Here is a 20,093-nt window from a genome sequence, read left to right on the forward strand (position 1 = left end):
GGGGCGCGCGGCCCCCCGCCGTTGCTGGGCCCTTCCGGGCCGGCCGCAGCGCGCCGAAGCGCCATTCTCTCGTTGGTATAATGTCCCCTTTTTTTGTCAGCCACTTCCGGGTCTTGCGTCGCTCCGGAAGCTCGCGATTCCGGAAGCCTGGGTATCTCAGTGTCTGCTAGGAAAAGCCAAGCTTTCCAGAAAATGTTTCAGGAAAAGTTACGTGGAGCGCGGGCATCTCGCAGACTCCTAAGGTCAGTGTCTGCGGGAGAGAGCTGGAGCGCAGCCCCGAGGTCTCGTTTGCAGTTGGGAGGTCGTGGGGTTTCACGACCTTGGAAGTGTCGCCCTTTGCTTGAGTTTTCCTGTTTATTGGCTTCCTGTCTTGCTGAGGCAAATAACAGTCTTTGATTTCGGGAAAGGCAATGAAGCGAACCTAGACTCTTGAAATAGTCTTAGGATTGCGCTATTAAAAAGGACGCAAAGTAAACCCCTGTAGGCTCCATGAAGTGACTTTCTAGGGACGAACTGAAAAAAAATTTTGTTCACACTCGCCGGCCGTGTAGATTTACTTTTCACGAATAATTTTAAGAATCATTCAGGGTTCAAGCTTTATTGAATCCCTTACTCGTGTAAGGGTTGTATTTATTACCAAAAAAAAAAAAAAAGTATGCTTAACATTATTGAAAGCCCATTCACTTAAAAGCAGTTTCGGTTTTCTTAAGAAGAGGTATAGAGATTTTTCCTTTATAAAGCTTGTGTTTGTTATATTTTACATCGATTTCTGATGAGAAATCTGAGATTGTGAGAATCGCTAGCATTTTTCATCTGAGTCCTTAAATTGAAAGTCGTCCTTTGTTTACTTGATTTTTTTATTTAGATGCCATAGTCCAAACATCCAACATTTAGTTAAAGGGATTTTCACAGAATGAGACTTAAGTTCAGTGTTTGAAGTCTAACATGGTCTTTTATTCTTCTGTGATGCCATTTGAAAATTTATTTTCTTGACTTTCAGCCAGTAACAGGGAGGTTGGGGCTTCCTCCACATCACTACTTTTAGCTTAAACACCTTACCCTAATGATTACTCTTGAACAGAAAGAGTTTAGTAAGGTTGATTTTTCTTTTCTTTTTTAACTTCTTTGATCTCCCTAGTATTAGCAATAACTGATATCAAAGTTAAATGATCTTGAGCCAGAAAGAGATTAGAAAGAAGAGAGATAGTGGAATTATTTACAGAGTCAGCAAGAGAACCCCTCATATTCTTTTTATTCTTGAAACTAATACAAAGAAAATAGAGTTAACACTACATGGCAGAGAGAATACCAGAATAAGAAAGTTGGGTTCTGGCCTTGATCTGGTTTGCCTGTGATGAACTTTACCTCTTTGCCTTAGTCTCACTTTACTTACTTACTTTACTTTTGCTTGTTTCTAAGACAGGGTGTCACCACGAAAACAGTCCTCCTGCCTTACCCTCCTAAGTAGCTGGGATCTCAAGGCACTCACCAGTGCACCTGACCTTTTACTTTGGACCCACTTCAAATCAGGGTCTCCCATGTGGTCCCAGCCTGCAGAGCAGGACCCATTAGCCACAAATGCCACCAAAGGTAGGCCTTCTCAGTTTTAAAAATTAGGGTGTTGGGACCAGCAGATGGTATAGTGGTTAAGGTGCTGGACTCCCACATGGCTGTCTACAGTTCAAGTGCTAGACCTGAAGACTTGAAAATTTGGCCAAGCGTGTGTCGTGTGCACAGCACACCCACCCAAAATCCTGAGAAGGGATTGGTGCATGACCATCCCCACTGGGGGATGATTTACCACATTCTCTCCTCTGTTTTTCTCTCTTTCTCCAGGGAGCACATGCACTCTATGGCAAAAACCTAAAAAGAAAAAGAAAAAAAGAAGAAGAAGAGGGTTCTCAATCTATGGTTTCAGAACTATGCCATAGATGAACTAGTGTAGAAATTTCTTGGTACCACGCAGGATAGAGACAAGCAAGCAGACACTCAACTGTATTATAAAAAGAACAGTTATTAATGTGTTTTGCTTGAATAACAGGGTTTCTATTAAGATTCTGCCTTTTAGCATTAAAATTATGTTACTTATGATAATTATTCATTTGTACTCAGTGTGCATTTTTTCATTATTACAGTTTTTTTTTTAAAATAATGTGTTGAGGGTTAACCTATTTCTAAAAGCTATAAACTTGTCCACAGTCCCTGTCATTTGTTTCATAGATACAGATTTCAAATTTAATTCTTTCTTCAGGAGCAAAATAACAGTTCATCATTTTCTTCTCTTACCTATTTTCTTTTAGCCATAAACATTTTGCTTATATTTGGTGTTTTTAATAATTCTTGGAATAGAGAGGGCAGATATTTTCCATTTGAAATATTCATGGTTGAACTGTGCCCATCATCACAATCCTGGTAAAGTTCTGAGTGTGAGCACTGTGTTTTTTGTTTTGTTTTGTTTTTCACAACATCAACTATCTAGTTTCTTTGCCTCTCAGACAGCGTTCACGCATGCACTCGTACTCCTGTCGCACAAATAAAATGTGCCACGTACACGATCTTTATTTCTGGTCAAAAGCTCGACTTTGAATCACTTCCTTTTTCTTCCCTTGGTTGGACAACCTAGAAGTAGTTGGCTTTATTTATTTCGTGTGAAGAGAGAACAGTTTTTAAATATTAGATGTCCCTCTTCCATTTCTTTGGAATATGCAAAAAAAAATAGGAGAAAACCGTGGACTTCTCCACTGCATCCTTTTTTTTTTTTTTTTTTTTTTGAGAGAGGTTTTTCACTATAGGGCGCTTGTGCTCGCCAGACAGACAGAGAGAGACAGAGAGACAGAAAGCGAGAAATCACCCCCCAGAGGGGATGGCCACACTGCAATCCCTTCTCCTCCATTCTCCTCTTGGGATCTTGAGCACGCACGCACACGCACCCGGAGTGGGTTTTAAGCCACCGGGTCCAGGATGCGAACCGTGGTTGACTACGTGGGAGTCCAGCGTCATAGCCATTACGCTAACTGCAGGTTCCCTCCACTGCATCTTATCAAGAATCCCATTGCTACTCTGTAGAACCCCGGCCCTGTAGTTTCTATACATGGAAGTGGAGGCAGGAAAGTGGGTATTTAGCTTCCTTTGCCCTTCTCAATGTGAGCTGTTATTCTTCTTCTCTTCATATTTCTATTTATATTGTCAAATTTCCCTTTATCTACTTGTATTGTTTTTTATTCATTTTAGTTTATTTTGTTTTTATCAACGCTCTCTCTTATTACCTGCCTGCCGATACACTTAGATAATATTCCATCCATGTTGTCTTTTTTCTTTTATTAAAAACCAAGAGCATTACAGTAGTTCTGCCATGATCATGCTGAACCACTCTCCTCCAGTGTTAGATGGATGAATTGGCATTACATGTGGCATATGTTCATAATAGCTTTATTTTTTGTGGGTTTTTTGTTGGTGGTGGTTTATTTGTTTGTTTTTAATTTGCAGAGAGCCCATATGCTTGCTAGAGAGAAACAGAGAAGGGGGAGAGAGAGAGGAAAAGTGAGAAAGCACTCTTCAGGGGGAATGATCATACCACAGTCTCTTTTCCTCCATCTCTCCTTTTGGGACCTTGGGCACACGTTTGTGCTCACACATGCCCAATATGTTTTTCAGGCTGCTGGGTCTAGTACTTAAACTGAGCTGTCAGCCATGTGGGATCCAGCACCAACCACTACACTACTGGCTACGCATATTCATAATAGTTTCATGAATGTTTGCACCTTATTTTCTTAACCCAGATATTCCCTTTATTCAGATTTGACCTTTGGCCTCTTTGAATGTTCCTGTGACCACAGGTACAAAGGCAGGGAAAGGGAATGTTGATGAGATGTATCCCAGACAACTTGGGCAACTTTACCATGTTGTTTTGATTTCTTTTCCCACCCATAATCCTGAGAGCTTACTGGCAGTCTAATCTTTTTAATGACCTTGAAGGAAAAAGAAAAAATTACTTTTGAGTTCTGCAGAATTAAATTTGATCCAAATTTACCAAATATTCATTTTACTACTTTTTGTGTGTTACTCAATTTCCTAGTGTTTACCAAATATACTCATTGCCAGCTTAACTTTGGGTAGGTGGTTAATCTTCTCAAGCCTTAATTTTTATCTTCTTAAAATGAAGATGACAGGGACCAGCAGATGGCATAGCGATTACGTCACTGGACTCCCACGTAGTCAACCACAGTTTGAGTCCCAGATCCAGCAGCTTAAAACTCACACTGGGTGCATGTGCATGTGTGCCCAGAATCCCAAGAGGAAAATGGAGAAGAAGGGCTTGAGATGTGGCCATCCTCCTTGGAGGGTGATTTCTCGTTTTCTGTCTCTCCATCTCTGGCGAACACACAGACCCTATAGCAAAAATCTCTCTTTAAAAAAAAGGGAAGATAACAATACTTAATATATTGTGAGAATTAAATGAGATAGAGTGTAAACAAAACATTCAGTGCTTCATATGTAATGTGTGAACATAGTTCCTCTTGTTCTATTGATATTAATATTTCATTTTATTCTTTTGGGAATATTTCTAAAACATTTTCTTTTGTCATAAAACATGCAATTAAATATATTTTCTAATTTCAAGTCATTTATAAATCTCTTTGGCAGTACATCTGAAATCCCTTTTCTAAAATTATAGCATATTTAAGATCTACTTACCGCTTATATTTCATGTTCTCTTGTTTGTTCATCCTTGAATTAGAATTTTTGCTGCTCATACTCTTAGTAGTTTGCCTCTTAAAATAGACCCATCTGCTTACCCCATGGTATCATCCTCTAGTGTATATGTTTCCCTATAGGCTAGTCATTATCTTTCAGTATAAGACACTGGTTCAGATCCCAGCTCTGCCACTTCCAGCAAGGATGAACAGAAGTTAATCTTTCTTGATGTATCAGTTTCCTTATTTTTGGACAGAATTAGGAAAAGGACCTCTTTATTGGTGTTGTAAGGAATTGATTTAATTTTTAATTTTGCACGTGGCTATTAGTGTGCCCCCAATTACTGATAAGTAAGTGGTGTGTGTTTACTATGATTGTTAACAAGTTTGGGATTGCCTTCCTTAATGTTGCACTCTTACTTTCTGTGAGGATTGTTTTTGTCTCACATGTCCTCTGATTTTCCTACTTTTTTTTAGCCTTTTCCAGACTCATGTTCAATAATACAGTTTACATATTTGGAAATAGTTGCTGTATTTTTTTTTCCTTCCCCTTCCAAGGCTTCCTGAAATAGTTCATATAAGAATTATAGATAGATATGTAGACTTTTTACAGTTGTGTTTCTTTTTTTTTAATAGTGAATGAGGAGTGTAGTGTAGTAAAATGACTTGTCCTGAGCGATATAGCCTTTTACTAAGCCTAGGCTAGAATACAGAATTAATCAGTAGCAGTTTAACTCTCTTTTTCCAATATTCACTCAAATATCTGCTCTTTATTTTCACAATATGCTTTCTCTTCTAAAGATTCAGAATTATCCACTTTCTGAAAGAAGGGCGTATGAGGGCCATGATAGTCTCTTAAAAATGAATTTGTGAAGCTAGACAAAGTATTGACAATTCTATTTTAAGATTTAAAAAGTTACTAGAAGAGGGCAAGCCCTGTGGCATACTGGATAGGGAGTTGAATCCCACAAGGCCAAGTGCTAGGTTTGGATCCCAGCTCTGGCAGCTTGAAAAACACACTGGGTGCCTGTGTTGGGGGGTATGCTCAAAATCCGGACAGGATGGAGAAATGAGGGAGAAAGGATTACTGTGACTGTGCCCCACTGGGCCCTGCTTTCACCTTCTTCCTCTCTTTCTGTCTCTCTGATGAGTGTACTCACCTTCTGTTAAACTTTTTAAAAAAAAAGGTTTTGGAAAATCTGTTTTGGAGTTTAAAATAAATATTTTGTGTTATTTTTAGATACTTGAGTAAATACTTTATAAATGAGATAAAACACTCAGCTAATTACATGAGACTAATTGTATAATCTTGAAAATCAAAGTATTTTGTTGATTTCCCCTCTTCAAAATGAAAAAAAAAAAATCCTCTGTTAGAACAAGTTACTATCTTTTTGAAAAATTTATGTTATTTTTATTTATATATATATATATTTTTTTTTTGAGAGGTCTTTGCCATAGGGCATGTGCGCTCACCAGACAGACAGACAGAGACAGAGAGATAGAAAGCGAGAAATCACCCTCCAGGGAGGATGGCCATGCTGCAATCCCTTCTCCATTCTCCTCTCGGGATCTTGGGCACGCACGCACACGCTCCCAGATGAGTTTAAGCCACCGGGTCTGGGATTCAAACTGTGTTCGACTACATGCGAGTCCAGCAACATAGCCATTACGCTAACTGCTGGTCCCAGAAATTTATGTTATTTTGAAGTTTATCTCAGATACGTTAGAAATACTTTTGTTGTACCCACTGCCACACCAAAAAGAAAAATACTATCTGAATTTTGATGGAGATTGCATTTAACTTAATAATTTAGAGATGTAGTGTTCATAACACACTATAAAAATTCCGTATGTCCTGGCCATACACAAAATGAACACAATTGGGATTTATAACATCAGATGTTTATAAACTGTTGAAACTTGGTTTATATGTGATAAAAAGGAAAAACAGAGGAGTGACAAGTCACTTAGGTCTGTGGCAGAAATGGGACTTGAACTTAGAGTTTTTGACTTGTAGGGCTAGTCACAATGCTGAAGGTCACAGCATTCCACTGTATCTCAACCATAGCTTTTTCTCATTTGCCCATGTTTAAAATGTGTTCTGGGAATCGGTGTTCTGTAAAATCCCCTTTTTGATGCATGTCCCATTTATTAGTATTGATTTCAATACAATGGACTGCACAAAGGAAATAAAATAGTAGGGTGTAGGTTCAAAACTTAACATCTCCAGTTAATAGAATTGTATTCACATAATCTCATAATACGAAATGTTTGTTTAAATTTTTTAAAAGGGAAAAATGAATATACACTTATCCACTTTGATAACTAGAACAGTTAGATGGTGTGACAGTGACATTGCCATACCAAAAATCAGTTGGCTATTGTAGAGATGAAGAAACAGAGCCTGGCAGAGGGTGCATGTGTTGGTATGATATCTTAGCAGTTACTTGAGAATCACCTGTTTCTGCTGACAAAGTTTACAGGACTATAAATTTAAATGTAGAATTTTTGTAGGCAGTATTCATTGACAAATATGCCTAATGGTAATACATCTAGTACAGAGAGTCTCAGAACAGGTCAATAATAATGTGTATATTGATAGCAGCAGTGTAGGAGATGTTACTTGGTATTATAGCTAAAATCCATGTTATCCCCTTAATCATAATTACATTAATATTGACAGCCCCTTGACAATACCCACATTATTATTGATAGATTTCTGTCAATAACATGTTTTTAAATAAAATATATTCATTCACAATTTGTACTATACTCAATAAAAGCTCTGAAATACATTCTGAAAAATTCCTCCTTCCTCAGTAAGATACCGTCATTTGTTTTGGTTGTGGAAGGTGGTATAGATAACAAGAGTTTTTATTTTGGGGAATGAAAACCAGAAAAGAAAAACAGGCATTATTTAAGGGATAAGGTTATATATTGCTACTCTTAGTAAACAAATTTTCAGTTGCTTTATTTTTTTCTGTGAAAGAAAAGCAGTGTGACATGTCTAGTGATAAAATGTCAGCAGGAGACCTTTTTAATGGTTTTTAGTGCTAGATCATTTTGTCTTAAACATATTTATGTGACAAGTTAATCACACTAACCCTAGTAGATGCTATACTTTTCATCTGGTCTTGATTTTGCCTTAAGCATCTTTTTCACTTATCTTCAGCATAGAATCTTTCACTACACACTAATATTATTTAATGGCAATTACATTTTTAATTACTTATGTTTATATATCTCTTTGCATGGCCAATAAATGTTTCCCCCTGGGTTAGCCTTTTAAAATCTTAAACTTACTATAGATTGGGAAATGAGGGAGTGGGAGGGGGAGGGGATGTGGGAAGATTGTATATTGAAAGGTAAAATATGAGAAAGCATTGTCTGTTTTTGGCATTCTGAAAAAATAAGTTTGATTTAATTCTGATGTCATTTGTTTTGATTCAAAACAACTCTAACTTAAGAAAGACTAGGTTTTTATTTTTTTTGAACCTATATTTATGAACGATACTAACAGAACATATGAGAACCAATAATTTGGAAATTGTTAACATTTTCTTTCTTTTTTGAAGAATTATTTATTTAATTTAATTGACTAATTCATTTTTAATGTGACCAAAGAAAGGGAAAGTGAGGAAGTAAGCTGCCAGGTCCAGGACTCAAATCAAGGTTCAACATGTGTGAGTCCAGAGCCTTAACCACCATGCCACCTGCCGGCCCTGTTAGAGCTTTCTTAAATTCTTGAAAGCAAAAATAGACTGACCAAATGGTTGGACATGGGTATTAGCAATCAGTGTCACAGAAGTTCGGAAAGTACCAGTTTATTAAAACCACTGGAGATTTTTTAATAAAAAATGTGAGGATACTATAATCTCCTTTTTGAGTTCTGTAGTTCTTAATGAAGTGAGTTAAATTACTTTGATTTTTCCAAAAGGTTGTAGCATATTAATTAAGCTCCAGAATTGTTGCAGAAGTCCCATAACTGATCTCCATGAATAGCAGTTTTCATTTTCTTCAGTCTTACTGAACTCTGCCATCAGATTAATCTTTCAAAATTTATATTCTCTTATGTCTTTTCTTCTCAATGATTATTCGTGCTTACAGAATCATTCCAGTTTTAACACAGGTTCATTTTACTGTGTGGCCAGGCCGACTCTTCAGCCATTGTCTTCTGCTAACCTGCAGATGACTTGATTCTGCTTCCAGACAGCAGATAGAACCACAGTGACAAGGGTTAGATAACCAGGGAAGCAGTTCGTGATGCAACCCACCTGTCCTCCTATGTCTCCGCCAGACCATGGCCAGCAACTCACACATTTCTGGTCTTGTATTCAACCTATTCCCCTGCCCTGTATACCATTTTTCTCTTTTTTGCTTGGGAAGGTTTGTGACCCACTACAGTAGTGTTTTTACACTTCAGAGTCTATTCTTGACTTTGTAAATCAATGACCAATTATTGTAACATCATATTTCTTTATAAATGCTTGAATATAAAGGAGTTAACTGAGTTAAGAATTTGCATTAAATCTCCAGTACCTACCAGGAGAATGACTGACACTTGGTAGGTGCTCAGAAGGCATTGGTTACATCGAGTAACCATTGTCAAAGAATTAGAATTCACTAAAGTACACACTGCTTACATTACATTGAGAATGATTTCATGTGATTTAAAGGCACTTACAGCATTTTTCTGTATGTTAAACACCTAATACAGATCTCACTGTAATACAATAGAGGAAGAAGTTTCCATCATCTGGTTCATTGATCTTCTAGTTACTTTGATTTCTTCTGTTTCTTCTGTCCCAGGCACTCCCCTTCTCGAAAACCAGTATTCTAGATAAACTGTACCTACCTGAAGCAGGGGAGGTGGAGTTCAGGAGAAGAGGAAATGCATGTAGTATGTTAGTGATAAACACTTGTCAACTGCTTGTCAATTGCTTATTATGAAGCCACCTGGACTCAGGTATTAGGAATGTGCAGTGAAGCCACCTGGACTCAGGTATTACCACTGTATATTCGTGAGGGTCTTTACTTTCAGGTAACAGGCTCAGCGATTCTGATGGGAGTTAAATAACAAGGGAGAAGGTCCTGCTGGAACCCATTCCTGATCTCTCAGAATCCCCACTGCAGCATCTCCTTCCAGACAAGATGCAAGTTAAGAAGGCACTGAGTTCCACTGAACCGTGGCTCTGCTCCCTCCTGCCTATCCCCCCCTGCCACATGCAGACATAATGGTGACATCATGTTCACGGTTTAACTGCCACAATTATATCTTAATGGTGTAGTCAATATTTCCTGGAAAAAAAATTCTTTTGACACAGGTTGGTTGAGGCATTAGTATGAGTAATAATGAAGATTTCAGTCTTTTAAAATAAAATTTGCCAAAATCAACTTGGAGTCTTTTTCTTTTTATCCTTTCCTAGCCAAAGCAGCAACAATGTAATAATAATACTCCTTTATAGTTTCCAAACCACTTTCATAACATTATCTGGTTTAATCTCAAGGACTCTGTGAGGTAGCTGTTATTTCCAACTTTTAGAAGATGAATATGAGGCTAATGAATATTTTAAAGATCACATAGTGAGTAAGTGACAGAACTAGAACTTGAGCACAGGTCCATTTGATTTTAAATCTGATTTTTTTTTCCTATCTATCACAGTGTCCGAAGAGGAATGCAGAGAATAGGAGCTATCATGTATAATAGACACTGTCCCAACTGGGTCGTTGGGAAAGTTGTGACACGTTTTTGGAATAGAAAAACATGTCATGACTTTTCTGACAACCTAATATGTTTACACCCAGAAGAAACCACAAAAATGACTAAAATGTTAGAAAATGAAATCTAAAACAAAAATAAATAAATAAGAAAACAAATTACTCATCTGTAGGAGCAAAGGCTGAAGAGCAGTTTAATGATTGTCTTTTGGTCTATTAACAAGTCTTACATAGGGAGGAGAACTGAGCCCAGCTGTTTCTAATCTACACTGAGATCAGGCCTGGGGAGAAAAAGAGGACAGAAAAAAATGTTAAACTATAACAGAAGGGATAAGAAAGAATTTTTTGACTGTAAGTATTGTTAAATATTGGATTGGTTAGAGACTGTGTTAAGTCTCCTTTTCTGGCAGTCATTAAAAACCTAACTTACTAAATGTTCTTAAGTATGATTCCTCCAGAAATGAGGGATTTGAAATAGAGGATTCCTCCAAAAACTGTTGCCTCTGATCAGTTTTCACTAAATATCAATAATGGACCTGAAGAATAAATATCTTTACTTGTCATCTAGTTCATTTAGATAATCTCACTCTAGAGTCAGCTAGTACATTGACTGGCTATCAAACTACTTATTCCATTGCATGTAAGTTCAACAAACATTTACTGAACAGCTACTATGAGCTATTTTTGCAGTTAATCTCAAGGTTTTATAAGGTCAGTAAGATACCCATCAGCCACAGTCTGGAAGTGTTGTGACTCTAGTATTTAAAGATAGATACATAAATTGACAGCTAACCTGTTAAGACAAGTCAAACATTTCTTCTGGTACTCAAGTAAAAGAAAAAAGAAAAATAGTCCATATAGTACAATACCAAGATGGGTGTAGGGAGGGGACTGGTAGTATTGCACATACATGGGTATCCAGAATGGTCAGAGCTTTTCAAGAGCCATTTATTCGATAAAAAGGGTGTTCCCCCTATCTTGCTGAGTATGGAATATGAAATCTGGTGAAAGTGCAGAGTTAGATATTGTTCAGTAGGGAAATTTTATATATATTTATACATACACACACATTTCCACATATCTTGAATGACTTTAGAATTTTGCTTGAAGAAAACTGCACTAGATAAGAAAGTCACTTTGAAGGTGACAGGTGCTTTGAGAAATAAGTATAAGGTGCTTTCCTTTAAGTAGCTTACATTCACGTTTGGGAAGGAAGATGTATTCACATGACTGGAATCAGTACAGATGGTTGAGGGTTCAAGTGAGTGGCACAGACAGTTGCTGTCAGAGTTAAAAATGGTAGTGATCAGTGATGGGGGTTAGTTTTGGATGTATCTTGGAGAATTTTGAAATAGAGTTGGACTGTGAAGGAGAGATAGATTAGGGCAGTGGGAATAGTTGGTAAGGAAAGTAAGTGAAGTACATGAGAAAGGTCACAAAGATAGGACTGAAAGATAGTACAGAATTAAAGGTTCTGTTGGGGAATAATGTGTTAAAAATAGTTGCAGAGATGAAGACAGTCAGAGAATGTTGTACTTTATTCTAGGATTCATGAAGAGATAAGAGATTATTAAATAAAAGACATAGATTATTTTGTAAGTATGAATTAAGTAATCATGTAGATTTGGGTTAGTTGATGAGGTTTATAAAATAATGTTCTTGTTTTTCTTCTTAATAGTGTAAGTTACAGAACATTTATTAACTGCAGGAAAAAATGAGAAAATTAATCTTGTTCATTTATTTAGGTATGTGAACTTGGAATTTTTTTCTATTAAAATACTTTTGAAATTTTATGTTTTGCCTTTGAGAACATATGATATCAAATACTAATGTTTTTTGCCCTAGTTATCTATTTATTTGCCTGATTCCTTTTTTTTTGAGTTGTTTTTGCTATAGAGCATGTGCACTCGCCAAAAGGACAGAGACAGAAAACGAGAAATCCCTTCCCAGGGGGAATGGCCATGCCACAATCCTTCTCCTCCATTCTCCTCTTAGGATCTTGGGCATCCACACACATGTGCCTGGCATGAGTTTAAGCCACTTGGTCCAGGACTCGAACCACGAGCAACTACATAGGAGTCCAGTGACACAGCCATTACACCAACTGCTGGTCCTGCCTGATTTGCTTTCTAGACTTAGGTTGGGGTCCTTAAGAGAGAGCTAAGATGTTTGTTTATCTCTGCATCCTGAGCATCTGGCATGGTTAGTATGATACTCAGTGTTTGTGCAATAAATAGTCTTTCATCTTATAGACTACTTAATAGAAGACAGGGAAGCCATAAGTCAGTGAGAGATCTGTAGCAGCTTCCATAAATACATGGATGAGAAATAACCAGAAATGTGTTTATAGGCTGGATGGGTAATATGCAAAAAAAAATTACAAATTTTGCTTTGATTGACTAGCGCGATAGTTCTAGCATCACTAGAGAAATTTTTAGAAATGTAAATTCTTGGGTCCCGCTACAGACCTACTGAATTAGAAACTTTGAATGTGGTCCACAGTCTAACACATCGTCTAAGTGATTCTGATGAACTCTCATGTTTGAAAGTCACTGGACTTAGAGGAGCGTTCAGACCACAATACTGTGATAATGAAGAGTACAGCATAGAAAAATTAAAAGCACAAAATTATAGATGAAATTGGTATATATAACCAACAAAATAACATAGTTGCTAGAGTAGGAAAATTATGAAAATAGATGATAACGTTGCAGAGAAAGTCAAATGTGTGTGTGTGTGTGTGTATGTTTAAGAGAGATTTTTGCTATCGAGCGTGTGCACTCACCAGACAAATGGAAAGTGAGAAATCACTCCCTCCAGGGGGGATGGCCACGCTGCAGTCCATTCTCTTCTTGGGGTTTTGGGCATGCATGCATGTGCACTGGAATGAGTTTTAAGCTGCCGGCTCTAGGACTTGAAACTGCCGTCAACTATATGGGAATCCAGCAACATAACTATTATGCCATCTGCTGGTTCCAATAGTCAAATGTATTCTAAATGTACATGCACTACCAAGTAGAGCAAGTTGATTGACAGTAGAGTAGTCCTACCAGAGAGGCCTCTGACTTATAAAATCTCCACCCATGTTTTTCTTCTATATTCACATAACTGCCTACTTTTCCACTTAGATGTCCCATAGGCAACTCGGATCTCTAAAATTGTGTATTGCTTCACATTTTTCCTGTTTCTGAGAACTAGATCACCGTCACTCAGTTCCCTAAGTCAGTTATTCTTGGCTTATTCCTCAGTAAATAGTGTCAATTCTACCACCTCATCACTTTCAAAGATATTTTTTCTCTCTCCCCACTGATACTTTTCTGATTTAGACCATTAGTTTCTCACTAGATCTTTCTAACAGACTCTTAAATGGCCTCTATGCCTCCTGTCTTTTTCTCAGCTCTGATCCATTCTCAGGATGACCAGAACAAGCAGTCTAAATGCAGATCCGATTAGTTCTTTGCTTAAAACTATCCAGTAGCTTTGCATTGCCTTTTTTTTTTTGGTTGGGAGGGGAGGTTTATGCTATAGGGCACATGCACTCGCCAGACAGAGAGAGACAGAAAGCGAGAAATCATCCCCCAGGGGGGATGGCCACACCGCAATCCCTTCTTCTCCATTCTCCTCTCGGGATCCTGGGCACGCACGCACACGCGCCCGGTATGAGTTTAAGCCACCGGGTCCGAAACGCGAAGAAACGCATACTGCGTTCGGCTCCATGGGAGTCCAGCGACATAGCCATTATGCTAACTGCTGGTCCCTGCATTACTATCTTGATAAAGTATAGCCTCCTCGACTGATTTTTTAGGGCCTGAAGGATCTGTCTCGTTCCTTCCCAGCCTCATTTCTCATTCTTCCACCTCCAGTACATGGCACTTGCTGTTCCCTCTACTTTCAGCAAGGTTCTTACCTTCTTTCACCAGCCTGACACGTAATCCCTTGGGTGACTGCTTATATGTTACTCCTCTGGGAAGTGTTCTCTGACATTTGGAAGTATAGTTGTAAGCATAGTGCCCTCAGTTTCCTTTGCATATCACTTACCACCCCTTAATCTAGTTACTTGTTTAGTTTATATAGTTTATTTGCTCTTCCTCCTCCTACCCCAATAGGTGATAGGCTCAACAGGAATCGAAAGTGTGTCTGTTGTATTAGTAAATCACTAGGTCTAATATTTCAGCTGGTGAACAGATATACAATAAAAGATTATGAAAAATGTAATAATCAGAATAATGGAAATGGTCATTTGAAATAACTTTAATAGTTAATAGATGGAAATTCGTATTTTCTACTCTACACAAACTCCTGATCATTTATCTATTAATCTAGTATTAGTAAAATGACTTCTGTATAGTTGTTACGATTCAATGGTGATGAAACTCAAATAATCTTTACAACAGTGTTTATCCTCTAGCAGATGAAACAATTACAACGTAGTTTATTATAGAGGCCAAGAAAGAGGAGGAATACCATGCTAAGGGAACAACTGAAAAGAACAGCCACCCAAATTTGAAGAGTCAAGGGAAAGTAAGACCTGAGGCAGTGCTTAAAAACTTAGTATGGGTTTTTAATTTTTGAAAGAATTATTTACTTAATTTTATTTGTCATTATTATTTTCTAACTTGCCATAGGGCATATCTGCTCACCAGAGAGAGTGACACAGAGAGAGAAAATGAAAAAGCAGTCTACTAGGACTGGGACTCGAACTACAGTCAGCCATGTGGGAGTGTAGCGCCTTAACCACCATGCCACCTCTTGGCCCCAGTATGGGTTAAAGAGTGGGAATGTACTGGAGTCTTCAGAACGTTCATGGTAAATGTATATTATAAAAAAAAAAAAACTATGGATTTCAAACTTTTTTTGCACAAAAACAATACTTTAATTATATTTTTCCACATACTTTTTGAAGTCCCTTGTGCCATTCCATGCAAAGAGAAGAGACAGTAAAGTCCATTCGTAACAAGAAAAGGAAGCACTTTACAGCTAGATGTGGATATGTCAGGAAGGGGTAGCTTTGGGGAGGTTTGTTTTAAGGCAGTTGCAGTGTCGGGAATGCACTAAAGGAGGCAAAAGGTGAAAGAGACCAATTAGAAGTGATCTCGGGGAGAGCAGAGTGCTCCAGGATCTGGGAGTAGGCTAGCTGGGGCAGAGAGTGATGAATGTATTAGAAAAATATTTTGGACAAAAAATCAACAGTTCCAGGAGATGGATTCAATTAGTAGAGTGAAGAAAGGGAACTCTTTTTCTAACTTCCTTCTTTTTTTTTCTGTAGCTCCTGGCAAGTATGAGGCAAAGATTTCACAGAATCACTTGCAGCAAAAATCCCTACTGCCATAACTGCAGACTCTCAAATCTCAGAGGAGCTGCAGGAAGGGGGAAAAAGGTGAGCTCTCCCCGGAAGACTGCAGACATTTATGGGTTAAAAGCACTCTTGTCATGTATTTGGATTGAGGATGAATTGGCACCAAATATTTTTTGCACCAAAATAAACTCATATCTTCATTCCATTTTCCCACTAACTTTGTTAAGTACCCTTGTGTACATTGCGAAATGATTACCATGGTCAGATTCATTAGCGCATTCCTTGCTACCCGTAGTTGTACCATTGTGTTGGGAGGTAGGACGAAGACACTGAAGATCTACACTTGGTAAATGTTACATGAACAGTACAGTATTAACTAAAGTCACCATGGTGTACGTTAGCACCCCCCTCCCCCAAGAACTAACTTGTTTTGTAACTAAAAGTTGGTATTCTTTGACCAGTACCTCCCCACCTTTTCTGACCCCCAGCTCTTAGAATTGAGTTTAAATTTCTTAGATTCCACATTCATGAGATACAGAGGACCCATGTTAGAAACTAAATTTAAATATAATTTTTTATTTTAATGTGAACTTTCTAGCTCATTAATAAAATTTAAAATATCTAAACTGGTCTGTATATTCAACTACAGGAGTGACTGGTGTTTTAAGCATTGGCTTGCACATAATCAGCCCTTAATAAATGTGTGTTCGGAAGCAATCACTTATACCTAGCTAACTATGAATAACTTTTTATATTCATTTAAAAATTTCAGTACAGCCCCATGGCCTGTTGGTTAATAAAGCAGGATCCCACAAGGGCCAACTTGGCAGTTTGAATACCACCCCTGTGTGCATGCATAACCCAAATCCCAAAAGGGGGGAGAAATGGAAGAGAGGATTGTGGCATGATCACACCCCATTGGGGTGCTTTCTTCCTCTATCTCTCTGTCTCTCTCTGATGACCGCATGCATCCTTCGACAAATTAAAAAAATAAAAATTCTCTTTAACACCTATTTGTTTCCTTAGTATATTGTAGAACATGTTTTTATGTTATAGTTTTCTTAGAGTTCTGTATGATGTGTATATTTTTAGTACCTTCGTAATGACACATCAGGGCCATATGGTGGCCTGGCACTAAGATGTAATGCCCCTTGAGGCTGCTCCACATGAGAAGGTTCCAGATTTATGTCCTGTGGTCTCTCTGAATATGCCAGGCCAACCCCGTGCCTGTGATCTGAGACTGACTGAAGCTGGGGTGGATACAACACCCTGTTGGGGATATTGTCTCTCTCACTTGTGGGAGGATAAATAAACTTAATAACTTTAGTTAATAAAATGAATGGATCAATGATTTTTCTCCATTCTTGTTGCTTTATGCAAAGTATCTTCTTCAGAAGTGGGATAGAGCTACTCATTTTTCTTTCGAGCCTCCTTTGTAAACATAAAATGTATTTAAGAAAAACGTAGTGACTTGTTGAAAGATATACCTTTAGAGTCAGCAGTAGTCTAATATAACGAGGTCCTGACTTACCCATTCATTGCAGTGTTCCATATAATTTATTGTATTTATTATATTCATATATTCTCCATTAGTTGTGTTATTATTCAGCTCATCCCTGTTAGCTCCAGGATTTCACTATCTTTACTAGTCTATGTGACCAAGGATTATTTCCTTTTCAAGTACCTTTCTGGAAATAGGGTAGAGCCTTTTTGTCTTAAACTAGTCTTTTATGACATGGGCAAAGGGAAAAAACAAGAAAGGAAGAGAAGAGAGAGAGAAGTCCCATCTAGAAAGTGGTGGCTCAATATCTACATACTGAAAGGCCGTCTTCTGCCTGACCTGTGTCATTTGCGTATCACAGTTTTTGAACTAAGTTGTGAATGTGGCATAAGATTGCAGCTATTGGATGATATTCCCTGATTTATTTTTTCCTAGACACTTTAAAAGAAGACATGGCTCCGAGAGAAGAAAATGCAAAGAGTACGAACAGAGTGCTGAGGATAAGTCAGTTGGATGCGCTTGAACTAAACAAGGCTCTGGAGCAGCTAGTCTGGTCCCAGTTTACTCAGTGCTTTCATGGATTTAAGCCAGGGCTGTTAGCCTGCTTTGAACCCGAGGTGAAAGCATTTTTGTGGCTTTTCTTGTGGCGATTCACTATATACTCCAAAAATGCCACTGTGGGTCAGTCAGTTTTGAATATTCAGTATAAAAATGATTTTTCCCCAAACCTGAAATATCAGCCACCGAGTAAGAATCAAAAGCTCTGGTATGCCGTTTGTACAGTTGGTGGGAGGTGGTTGGAAGAAAGAGGCTACGATTTGTTTCGAAACCACCATTTGGCATCCTTTGGGAAAGTCAAGCAGTGCATGAATTTTGTGGTTGGACTTTTGAAATTAGGTGAGTTGATTAATTTTTTGATTTTCCTTCAAAGAGGAAAGTTTGCAACTTTGACAGAACGTCTCCTAGGCATTCGTTCTGTATTTTGCAAGCCCCAAAACATACGTGAGGTTGGGTTTGAGTATATGAACAGGGAACTTCTCTGGCATGGTTTTGCTGAGTTCCTGATTTTTCTCTTACCACTTATCAATATTCAGAAGCTGAAAGCCAAGTTAGCATCATGGTGTATCCCCCTAACTGGTGTTCCTGCTAATGATGGTTCATTAGCCACCAGTGGCAAAGAATGTTCCCTATGTGGGGAGTGGCCCACCATGCCACACACCATAGGATGTGAACATATCTTCTGTTATTACTGTGTTAAGAGTAGTTTCCTGTTTGACATGTACTTTACTTGTCCTAAGTGTGGCACAGAGGTACACAATCTGCAGCCACTCAAATCAGGAATTGAAATGTCTGAAGTGAATGCTCTTTAGAAATTAAAATCGCTTCCTCTGAGGAAGAATGTGTTATGTTCAATTTGTTAATATTAGTCATCCTAAGTATCCTATTTAGGTGTCTTTTATGAGGCGTGTGCTTCTCAGTCACTGTCTTCTGTTCCTTTCCAGACATGACAAAATACTAATCACTGGAAATCACAAGATTCTAAATATATTAAGTAAATGTCAGTGTGTTATTTAAAAAAAAAAAATGAAAAAAGAATTACATTCCTGTTTTTAATGTTAAGAATAATGGACAGTTTTTGTCAGATGACTACTAGGAATGCAGCTTCATTTTACTCCTTCCCAGAAAGTTAGGTTGTATTCTAAAAATAAAAAAATTTTGGAGACACCAAGATGAGTGTGCATTTATTTTCAGAGATGACATAATATACTAATCTGATGATAAGGTTCTGTTGTTTTAAACCTACAGATCCGTTGTCTCAGTTGTAACTTTAAGCTTTTCTCTGAAGCCACTTTCTTTTCTTTTTCTTTTGACACAGAGTGCATTTGCTCGCCATAGAAGGATAAAGAGGGAAGTGAGAAATCCCCCCCAAAGTGGATGGCCATACTGCAGTCCCTTTTCCTCTAAGGATTTTTGGCATGTGTCCACATGTGCCTGGCATGGTTTTCAAGGTGCCAGGACTCAAACCACATAGTCAGCCATGTGGGATCCACCGTCTTAACCACCACATCACCTACTGGTCCTGAATCTAGTATTTCAGTCCTCTGCCTTTCAGATCCCTTATAGTTGACTTTTTATATTCAGAAAAAAAAAGCTGTTTAAGGCAGCTTAGAAGCGAGACATGGGGACAACTGGTATGAAGGTCAGTGTATACTGGATCTCTTTCTCCAGCCTTTGATTCAGAATTTATATTCTCAGCAAGCATATTGATCATTTTAAGAAGCATCAGAAGTCTGTAGCATAGTAATAATATAGCTGTATATATCAAGGCAGTTCTTACACTTCTCTCCTTTTCTCCATATTTTTCACTTAAAAGCTTATAAATTGAACTTTGGCTAAATAACAGTAATGTGAAAAAAATACTTGGACAATGTAAATTACTTCAATTCCAATTACTTGGTAATAGGGCTTACGTTTAAACCAGGTCTCAAGTATTGTGCTTTATAGTAAATTAAAATATAAAATATCATGGACTTGTGTTAAAACAGGTACTGAATGGTGGCTGGTACAGCAGTACAATGCACTGCTGTCGGGCTGTCCACTTGAGAAGATTCTGAATTCATACCCAGAGAACTCCCTGAAATTATAAGGAGACTGGAGGTGGATCTTGGCATCAAGATCTTGTTGGGAGGCCAGATGGTATCCTGGTGATTGAGGAGGCTGGATCCCACATGGCTCACTATGATTTGAGTCACTGCCCCAGGGCCTGAAAAACATTGGGCATATGTGCCTGTGTCCCTGTAATCCCAGGAGACATGTGGTAGAAAGGATTGTGGTGCTGCCGTTTTCTCGCTTTCTCTTCCCCTCCCCTCCCCTCCCTCTCTCT

The 20,093-nt window shown here is 38.1% G+C and overlaps 1 protein-coding gene across 7 annotated transcripts in view; it reads left to right on the plus strand.

Moving 5' to 3' along the window:
* PEX2 (peroxisomal biogenesis factor 2) overlaps positions 1 to 19,074 on the plus strand; it is a 20,954-nt gene extending 1,880 nt beyond the window's left edge. The window contains exons 1-4 of one of the 7 annotated variants that reach the window (XM_014593054.2): positions 36 to 242; positions 1,424 to 1,590; positions 15,679 to 15,789; positions 17,645 to 19,074. In XM_014593054.2, coding sequence (XP_014448540.1) covers positions 17,662 to 18,579 — 918 coding nt within the window. In that variant the 5' untranslated portion in view covers positions 36 to 242; positions 1,424 to 1,590; positions 15,679 to 15,789; positions 17,645 to 17,661 and the 3' untranslated portion in view covers positions 18,580 to 19,074. Of the gene's footprint in view, positions 1 to 23; positions 243 to 1,423; positions 1,591 to 1,836; positions 2,004 to 9,735; positions 10,025 to 15,678; positions 15,790 to 17,644 lie in introns of those variants that run through there. The other 6 variants (XM_014593056.2, XM_014593059.2, XM_027765738.1 and 3 more) reach the window with 6 other exon arrangements.
* Positions 19,075 to 20,093: the final 1,019 nt, after the last annotated feature.

The sequence above is a fragment of the Tupaia chinensis genome, unplaced genomic scaffold (genome assembly GCF_000334495.1).
Source record: "Tupaia chinensis unplaced genomic scaffold, TupChi_1.0 Scaffold139594_1, whole genome shotgun sequence".
NCBI classification, from domain to species: domain Eukaryota; kingdom Metazoa; phylum Chordata; class Mammalia; order Scandentia; family Tupaiidae; genus Tupaia; species Tupaia belangeri.